The sequence below is a fragment of the Melospiza georgiana genome, chromosome 1, assembly GCF_028018845.1.
Source record: "Melospiza georgiana isolate bMelGeo1 chromosome 1, bMelGeo1.pri, whole genome shotgun sequence".
Lineage (NCBI taxonomy): Eukaryota > Metazoa > Chordata > Aves > Passeriformes > Passerellidae > Melospiza > Melospiza georgiana.
In genome coordinates, this window is record NC_080430.1 from 119,999,593 (window position 1) to 120,009,951 (window position 10,359).

At 43.6% G+C, this 10,359-nt stretch overlaps 1 protein-coding gene across 2 annotated transcripts in view; it reads right to left on the bottom strand.

Moving 5' to 3' along the window:
- PDE7A (phosphodiesterase 7A) overlaps positions 1 to 1,715 on the bottom strand; it is a 74,806-nt gene extending 73,091 nt beyond the window's left edge. For both annotated transcript variants that reach the window (XM_058042571.1, XM_058042506.1), the window contains exon 1: positions 1,539 to 1,715. In XM_058042571.1, coding sequence (XP_057898554.1) covers positions 1,539 to 1,676 — 138 coding nt within the window. In that variant the 5' untranslated portion in view covers positions 1,677 to 1,715. The remainder of the gene's footprint in view (positions 1 to 1,538) is intronic.
- Positions 1,716 to 10,359: the final 8,644 nt, after the last annotated feature.

Here is a 10,359-nt window from a genome sequence, read left to right on the forward strand (position 1 = left end):
TCTTTTTACAGGTTATTCAAGTACCTCTTCTTTGAGCGGCATACTAGCCAGAAAATAGGGAATCCATTGAGAAGCTTGAAAGTTAACGAAAAAGCACTTTAAATGTCAATACCAGATGTAATTTGGTAAGCTTGTGTACACTTCATGCATCACCTGTTCTGGAGACCATACAAAAAGAAATACAATGTATCACCTTGACCATTCTGCCCATTCCTTTTCAGAAAACCATGAATGCCTCAAAGAAGGGAGACTCTTATCTCCACAGAACCAAATGTTGGACCTTCAAGAGGACTTATATATATGGAAAAGCCACCATCACCAAGTACAGCTCAGAACAAGCAGTACAAATGGAAAAGATCTCAACCTGGTTGCTATAAAATTAAATTTGCCATAAAAATTAATTTTGCCATGGAAAATTAATTTGCCATAAAACCAAAGTTTTTTGGCAATTATTACATGTATATCAGGGAAGGAAGTATTGCCAACATATGTTCATCTTCATCTGCCTGCTAATAATTGTTTCCACATGCATACAAGTTCCTGGTCATTAACACAGTATTTTGTTGATTTTTCCTGTCCAAACATACATACACATATGCCTAATGCTCACACACACACAGAGCTCCACTGCTACAGAACAGGCGAAGAAGCCAAAAGCGACTGGCAGCCCTGTACTTTCCACAAAGACGTATGTGTAGCACAGCAAGTCATGAAAAAAAAAAGTAGAATAACTTAATAAGATACACCAAAAACGTACAGAACAAAAAATTACCATTACACATGCAAAGACAACATCTTTGTAAGGACAACATACTTCACAACACTTAAATAGACCTTTCAATCTCGACATAGGAAATCCCTCGAAGCCAAAACGGGCTGACTCCACTAAAACATATGCTTTCCACCATAATTCCAGATTTTCTCCAGAGACTTCCGCCAGAATATAATTTTATCACTGGGTGCTGGGAAACCATACTAACGCACATCCAGAAATTTAGGGCAGTGTTCACAAGGAAAACGTGCCTTTTGTCTTGAGAGTTATAATGACCTTTTTCACAGTATTTCCAACACGATCAGATGAAACAAAATACAGTACAGTTCACATTGTGACTGATGTAATACGGGCTGGGAGCAATACCGTGGAAACGAAAAAGCCAAGGATCTTTGTCTTCTTCTAGACAAATTGCCAAGCCTCAATACTTGGAGAGAGAAAAAGCAGAGCATCCCAAATAAAACACTGCAGTGCAAGTTCACCATTTCAGTAAAGTCGCTGCAGCTCTTGGCAACCCCATAGGAAATTTGGACCCTTCAAAGAAAGCCCAAGCTAATAAAAGAGCTAAACACAGTCCTAGCTTAAAAATTACAGAATAAAAAAAAAAAAAACCCCACGGAACTCGCCGTCCGCATCGCAAGCGATGCTAAATAAATAACCTCGCCAATAACCAGTCATAAAAATATTAAATGCTGCATTTTGTCGCCACCGCGCCGGTACTGGGGGGCAGGCGGGCAAGGGCGGCGGGCCCAGCGGCAGTGCCTACCTGCGAGAGCTGCCGGGGGTTGGGGCAGCCGAAGAGCGCGGAGCTGGAGCTGAAGCTGATGGCCCCTCTGCGGCTGAGGACGTGCTGCGGCACCGGCCTGTCCAGCGGCAGCACGGGCAGCTGGTAACATACTTCCATTGACGAAGCCTCGGTGCGCCGGCCCGCCGCGGGGCAGCGGCCTCGCCCGCCGCACCTGCCCGCGCAGGGCTCGCCGCAGCGGGGAAGGACGGGCGGCGAAGCCCCGCGGGGGCCCGGCGCCTCCTCGCCGCCCCCGCGCCCCCCGAGGGGCCGGGCCGGGCCGCGCCGGGCCCCGCGCCTTTGTGCTCCGCCGCCGCCAAAGCCCGGCGGGAGCCGCCGGCGGGAGCGAGGGGGAGGCGGCGGAGCGGGACGGCTCTGTCAGCGCCCGGGGCGGCGAGTCCCGGCCCGCAGCCCGCGGCCGCTCCCTCCCTCAGGCGCGCTGCCGCCGGCGGGAGCCGCTGTCAGCCCCGCTGCCCGGCGCCGCGCATGGAGGGCCGGGGGCCGCGCTGGGGGAGACACGCGCCGCGCTCGCCCCTATTGTCCGGCACAGCCGGGAGCGGGAGGAGGAGGAGGAGGCGCCGCTCTGCCGAGGGGAAGGGGCCGGGCCGCCAGAGAGGGGACCCGGGGAGGAGGGGGAGGAGGAGGAGGAGAACGGAGAGAAGGAGGAGGAGGAGGAGGAGGAGGAGGAGGAGGAGGAGGAGGTGGAGGGATGGCGCCTCCGCCCCGCCCGCGCGCGGCGGCCCGGCTGGAGCAGCAGGCACGAGCCCGGCGGACCGTGCGTGGGTCGCGCGGCTGGCGACACGCGCAGAGCGGCGTCATAACGTCACCGCTGCCCACACTCTCCCCGTCCGCGCGCACCAGGCAGGGGCGGCTCGGCGGGCCCCGCGCGCCGCGCGCATGCGCCCTGCCCCCTCCCCCTCGCGCCTTCGCAGGGGCGGGGGGCGGCACCGCCCTCCTTCCCTCCCTCCCTCAGCTCCTCTTGGAGCCGCGGAGCCCTGGAACGGATCGGCCCGGGAAGGGCCTAGGGGCATCGAGTCCAACCTGTGACCGAGCACCACCGTGACAACTAGACCATGGCACTGAGTGCCACGTCCATCTCTCCTTAAACACTTCCAAGGACGGTGATTTCACCGCCTCCCTGGCCAGCCCATGCCGGTATCTAGCCACCCTTTCTGTGAAGACATTCTTCCTAATGGCCAACCTGAACCTCCTATGATGCAGCTTAAGACTGCGTCCTGTCATCTTGTCGCTGGTTGTCTGAAAGAAGAAACCGACCGCCATCTGGCTACAAGCTCATTTGAGGGAGCTGTGGAGAGCTGTAATGTCACCCCTGAGCCTCCTTCCCTCCCAGGGGCCTAAACACCCCCAGCTCCATCAGCTGCTCTTACTAAGATTCATGCTCCAGACCCTTGAGCCACTACATTTCCCCTCTCTGGACTTGCTCCAGCACCCCAATACCTTCCTGAACTGAGGGGTCCAAAACTGGACACAGTACCCGAGGTGCAGCGCTGCTTGGGTGAGACCCAAGGGCTCCTGGAACCCCAGGGCCAGAACGGTGGTAAGTGGAGAGTTTGACTCAGTGCCCCCGTGTCATAACATGTCATCCCCAAGAGAATGGGAGGAGGTTTGTCAGGAGAAGTTTAGGTCAGATACTGGGGAAAGGTTTTTCACCCAAAGGGTGCTTGGGCACCGGAACAGGCTCCCCAGGGAAGTGGTCACAGCCTGGCGGCTCAAGAAGTGTTCCAACAATGCTCTCACCACGTGGGGACTCTTGTGGATGGTCCTGCTGTGCAGGGACAGGAGTTGGACTGTGATGATCCCTTCCAACTCAGGGTGTTCTGTGTCCATCAGCCCTCAGTTCCCCATTGCCCATCCCACAGGCTGTGCCCAGACACTGGGGAGCAGCACTCAGGGGGCTGTGGTGTCACCAGGGTCAGATCTGGATTCTGTGGCTGCTCCTTCAGGAGGCTGAGCACCGGTCAGTACAGCCTGGCCTTGAACAGCTGCTTGAAAATCAAACGTGGAAAGATAGGTTTGTTTCAAAATGCATCATCCATCAAATGCAATACACTGGGGAGCTTGTATTTGCATTTGAACCCTTGTGGTTCATTTTTAGAGTGGGGAGAGGTGGGATTTTTTGCAAGAAGAAGATGTAAAACCATGCAATTTTTGTTGACATAAAAAATAAGGTTCCTGCAAACAACACAATTCCACAATTCCAAGAATTGCACTTTAAGGGAGAAAAGGAATTATCCATGACATGATCTACTAGTCCATAGCTATGTACATCATATTAGCTGGGACACTTAGAAATAAACTTTGCTTTTTTTTTCTTTTAGGACTAAGCCTCCCTTTGTCTCTCTGTAACTGCTTTTTTCCCCCCCATCCTTTCATCTCTTTTATTTCTCCATCATAAAAAAATCCTAAATATAGCGTGATAGGTAAGGGAACGTTTCTGTTCTTTGAATAATATATGAAGTGCCTGTACCCACTTAAAAATCAGATTTTGCAAAATGATTCATATGATTTAATTTTGCATAATACATTGTTCTTCTCAGTGCTTGCTTACTGGCAGAAAGGTTTAGATTTCACATGATAGTGGTTATTTATAGGCAATGACACAGCTTTGGAGGAACCCATTTGGAAAGAATAGGTGGTTTGTATGGAGGATTTTCATCTGTTTGAACTAGTTCTAGAAGCAAGTAGTTTTATACATGCGGACTGATGGCCATTTCACCTTGAGCTGTGAAGTTAACAAATGCACCTCATTCTTTTGCAGAGCTGTAATCCCACTTTGTCTCATGGATAGGCAGAAGAACATATGGACACATGAAGAGGACATGGATCAACTGCTGTATCTTAAGAGCTTTTTTCAACTGCTTTTCCCTTTTTTTAAAAAAATAAAAATCTCACAAGCATTCTCAATATTTTATAATGCGTGCATGCAATATTTCAAGATACAATAAGCACACAGTAGTTCAAGGTAAAATAACATACTCAGCTTTTTTTTTTCCCCAGTAATTAAGACATGTCAGGTTTTCTTGTGCATTCTTTGAAAGTTTACTCATATTTGGCCTGCTTACATTAAATCAGCAATGCATTCGAGTTACTGATAGGATTCCACCAGCTTCACTGGTGTCAGGATTTCCCTCTCCTAATAAGTTTTCAAAATTACTTTTTGTTCTTTTCTACTGAAAAAGAATTTGTTTTCTGTATACTCAGGTAGGATGGATTTTTATTCTAGTCAATCTGAAATTCAATTCATCAAAAATATGCCATGTTTTTTAGGGGGAAAAAAAGGTATATTCTTACTTTCATAATATAAGTAGTGTAAATTGCAATCCTGTATGGTCAAACTATAAGTGAAGATTATTGATAGTGTGTTTTATGGTTCCTATCAGCTCTACATATTTTCCATCTGACTATTTGAAATTAGTTCTTTAAGGACACTTTAATTTTCAGTCTGAGACAGTATATCCTTAAATAACGTACCCAGTGTTGCCCCTCAGATTATCTTTGATCTCTAATTAATGTTACACAAATACCTTTAAGGAAACTGAAACACATTGTTATGAAGTGAGCATAGATTTTCCAGGCAGTGACTGTTTCCATAAGTGAGATGTACTCAGTACACAAATTACTATTTTTTAATAAATACAGAAATTATTAATATTAGCCTGATGTTATTTCTTGAGAAAAACTCTTAGAGACTCATAGAATGGTTTGGGTTGGAAGGGACCCTAAATATCATCTAGTTCCAACCCCCAATCTTACCTCAGGAGGACAGACAAAGCCTTAAAATTATGGGGTAAGTCACGTATTTTCAGCCTAAGTACATTTGTTGCAAAAAGAATGCATATTCTGTGACTTGCATTCTGCCTATTCTGTCTGTTGTCTTCACTTGCCACTCACTAAGATCTTGTAGAAAAAGAAAGAGGGTTTTATTGATTTTTGTCATAGAGGTTAAACAACTCTAAAGTATTTCTTCAGAGTATTTTGTTTGAATTAAATTTCAACCATGGAGTTCTTTGAGTACCATGGTGATGCATGTCTTAAATGCATCAAAGGATATTGTGAGGTGCCACAGTTCAGCCATGTAAGCCCTGTGTCTTGTGAATTCTTTATCATGGCAGATACAGCTACTAATTAGAATATTCAAATCTAGGGAGCATTAATAATGTTTCAGTGTTTCTTTTCACATTTGCAATAATGTCTTTTACACATCATTATAATTTTCAGGGTGCTGTCTAGCAAGGAAGAAGCATTCCTGATGGCCGGATTTATCACAAAGAGCAGCACTTGTGAAACTGGGGAGATGGAAGATCACAAAATCAGAGTTAGTTTAGTTTCCTGGTTACAGTAAAAAGAAGAAATCACACAGGTACTCCAGCAAGACATTCTGCAGGATTAACTGCACAGCACAGAGTGCCTCTCTGGGGCACACCCAGCTAACACTAGCAGAACTGAACAGTCTGAGCAGAAGAGGATGCTTTTCCCGTGCTCTCTGTACAAAATGGAAAACAAGCATCCTCAAAGGCATAATGTGCTTGTATTTTGAAAACATCCTGAGAACAGAGGAAATATTTATTTGTACAGGTACGTGATCAAAACAAGCACAAGACGCTTTAGCTTTTATTCTTACCTGAAGAAGTTATGTAGTCTAAAAATCAGGGTTATTCTCTAGACGAGTAAAAAGTGTCTTTGTTTGTTACATCCCCAGTAATGCATTTTTAGACATTGTTTTCGTCATCTCTTTGGCATATGACCAGATAGTCCTTTTCTTCTACCCAGAGTTATTGTCTGAGTGAATACTGTATATTTCCATAGGAATTTCAGACATCTGGCAGCTCAGTTGAAATATACTTCTCTCCCTGTTTGGTGTGTCCCTTCCCTCTGCCTTGCCCTGGGTCTGCATCGGGCTCCTTTGAGTTGTTGGGCAATACAACATTCTTGTCTCCACTTTGGTTCGACAACCCCTGCACCCTGGATATTTTCTGCAGAACTTTGCATCATCCCCTCAGTGTGTTCATTCTTCCTGAGTGTGATAACTTGCACTTGTCTTCACCTGAGTGTACTGTGATTTCCTCAACCCATTTTTTTGGTTGGTCAAGATTGAATACTAGTCCTGTCCTTCAATATGCTTTCAGACTTTCCTGCCTCTCTGTCATCTGCAATTTTAATAAGCATGCTCTCAAAACAGCTCAGCAGTAAAAATTCCATGAATGAGTTAGTCTAAGACCTGGAAGAGATCTGAAGAATGGTATTCAGTATATCCTGTCAACTCATGCTAACTCCTCTGGGAATGTTTTGCAGTCATTTTTTGCACCCGTATTGCAATAGCTTTATCTTTTCTAGGGCCCAGGTTCATCATTCCTGACTTTAGAGGCTTAACTTGGAGAGTAGTTGCCTAAGGCTAATTTCACAGTCAATAATTAAGGGAAAGACAGCAGGCCCTTCAAGTTGTTCTTTGAAGTCGTCTTTCTCTTTACTGAAAGGAAGGAACGTGGCGTAACCTTTCTGCCAATTTAAGTGTGCTTCAGTGAGTGTCTGTGCAGGCAATCAGATGAAGTGGGATATGCGATGGTGTTTATGGCACTGTCAGGGTGGGCCGTGGCGAGGGACGGCGTCAGCGGGGACAAGCTAAGTCACGTGGGCTGTGTTCCCATCAGCTACAGGTTTTGTCACTCTGCTGGAGAGGCAGATAAAGTTGGTTTGACTTGTCTGGGCAGACTGCTTGTTTGCTTTTGCTTCAGTTTCTGGTATTTTAAGTATTATATTGAAACCTGTTCAGAATATTTCCAATGTTTGTAATAACTTCAGTTTCACTAAGCTGACAGTGGCTAATAGATATGCACCAATTCTATGCCAAAACCAGCAAGCTGGAGGAGAAAGTTAAAGAGTGATCCCAGAGCATTTCAAGTTTTAATTTGCTTCCAGCCCCAAGAATCATCCTCTATGCTTAATTTAAGACTGGAATTTTACTGACAAGTTATAGCCTCCAGGAACAGGTCTGACTGTGGAAACAGGCTAACAAAATTCAGTTCTAAACACAGCTACAGACTGTCACAAATTTAATATGGGTTCAAAGCCAGCTTTTTGTAACTCCACTGAACATATGACTGGGAATAATTCTTTCTAAATGCACTTCTAAAAAGCTTTTGCTGGAGTGCACACAGCTTAACTGGTCTCCACTTAACAGTGGAGTTCTGATGATTGCGTTTACCTGGACAAAAATCCTTAGACTACAGTTTAAATGACTAAGGGCGTTGGTGTCAGCCTAAGCCTGTGGAGAAAGCTTCTCTTTGTGTCATTTTTACATGAATAATAACAGCTGATGTGCAGAATATTTTTAATATCAGAGTGGGAGGATATGAGAACCCCAGGTGCAGTTTCCGAGGTGCAGTTTATAAGTTTAATGGTGTTATTAGAATCTGAAAATTCACAGCTTTTTATGTTGGTAATGGAGGTGGGTTTGGACCCCTATGAACAGATGTAGCAAATTAATTGCACATTCACCAGATGAATCACTTCTTAGCATGCCACTCAGTGTACAGTACCTGGCAGCCTCCATGATAAACTATAGAGCATCAATCTCCCATTCTATCTTTAGAAAATCTAGTGATTTATTTTGTTTTGTTTGGTAGCTATTTTTTTATGTTTTATGCCTCAGTACCTCATTAAAACTGCACGTCCTTCTAGATTTCTTTACATGAAGGTGTAATTTTCAACACAGTCTTTGCAAGGATTTTCTAAAGCAATTTTGACTTTTATTTTATAAAAAATTATCTATAATTATGGATTAGAGTTAGGTTTGGATTTGGAAGTCATATTTAAGGTCAAAAGATTCCTGATGTTACAGCTGATCCTTTACTGGCCTATTGATATATACTAAAGATGTTGTGTAATATTTAAACTGAGACTATCAAATGCTGACAGAAGTGAAATAATGAGCTAAAGTTGCTGCTTACCACCTAGGCTGAAGCAACAAAGTTTTTTTAATCTCATTGTGTTGTATTGTTAAAAATCACAGGAAAGCACTTTGCTGTTTATAGGTCAAAAATTAGGCCTTTCTTGGGGTCCTGCCATCTTCTAGGGCAGAAGGGGCTTTCCACTGAATTAATTCTGCAGAAAGTTCTGTAGTGAAATGAGCCCACAGGAGAAGCAGCTAATGCAATTCCTATTTTAAAAAAATAAATAAATCAAGCATGAGCTTTAACTAGTCCTGGTTTTTATAGGACCAGTGCTGGCAGTAACACTAGAATTTCTTCAGACAAAGAACATTTTAATTTATGTCTGGTTGTATTAAAGATGAGCACACTCCCTTGTTGCAGAAGCTTATTTGTATGAAAATGTAGACTAGTTGCTTTTTTATATATGCTAAAATTAATGAAAAATTTCTAGCAACAAAAGGACACTTTAACAACAGTCTCTCTTTGGTGTATGAAGAAAATCAGAAATGGGAATTGGAGTAACTTGCAGCATTTGCACTTCTGAAAATTTGGATGACTACATACAGGAACCTACTGTCTTTCTCTTACACCTACATTCCTCTTGCATTTTGGCTTTTTTACTATTCAATTTTATTTTTATTGAAGGGCTATTGTGTGCAATTATTCCCTCACAAAAAAGTTAAATTGAAATTAATATTAACTACTATTAGAATTAACAATCTCATTCAGAAGATCACATTAGTAGTAAAACTGGATACTAATTAGTATTCAAATAAAATGTCTTCATTATATGCCAAGCAGTTATTTTTCTGCCTTTTCAAAAAATGCTTAAGCATACTACCTCAGTTTCTCCATTAAATTTGAGCTTGCTTCAGAAACTAATCAGGATTTAAATATTTTTTCTTCCTTTTCAGCTCATTGGTGGAACTGCTCTTCTATCAAATCCTACAGCAATAGAAGTTTGAGGATTAAAATTTGAAGCTACTCTTGTTTTTCTGCCATGTAGCATCCTGACATTTCTTTGTGAAGGAAAGAATGTGTCAGGGTTAGCATTAGCATGACTTCTCCTGCAAGTCTGGAAAAGCATCTGACATTCTGCCAGTCTTCCCATTAACTACCTGAACAAATGCAGCAAAAAGATTTCATTACTTTCAAGAGACTAGCCATGCTTTTATTTAGGTTTATTCTTTGCTAGACCTTTTGTTTTCAACAATTGTGAAAAGGTGACTGGCATCCTGTCACATTTACAACTCACTAAATTTCTATGTGCTTAATGCCATTAAAACTGGAAGGAATATTGCCAATGTGTCAACAAAAATGCAACAAAGTGATGGGAGGGTTAGTTTACAGAAATTCCTCCACTCCTTTGTCTCGACCAAAAGAAAGAAAATTGTTCTTGTAAGACTAGGGCATACTAAAAGGATTAGCTCTGATAAACTTTTATGTTCAGATAAAAGAGAGTCTGAGTATTAGGAGAACATTTTTTCATCAATTTCTTAAAAGCAGCTTTGCAGTTAATTAGAGACAAGTCTCGTGTTTTAAAAGCTGTATGGGGGAGAGGGTGGGGAAACAGAGACTAGTGCAGTAAAACAAAGAGGCTGAGCCCTGCAATGGTGTGAAGCGCACTGGAAATGTGGTTTTCAAATGCACATTTTGCTAATACACGTTGTGCTAAAGTAGATCCTGCTGTGCAGAGAGGCCATGCCCCTCCATCTCACTCCTCCTGCCTGTTTGCTCCTACCAGCACTGATGCTCACCTCTAGAGAAAGCCAAGAGAGTTTTAGAGAGCTAAACTGGAAAAAAAATTACTCTTAGCCCCACCCCCCCTTCCTCGCCCCCCATAAAACGTGGGA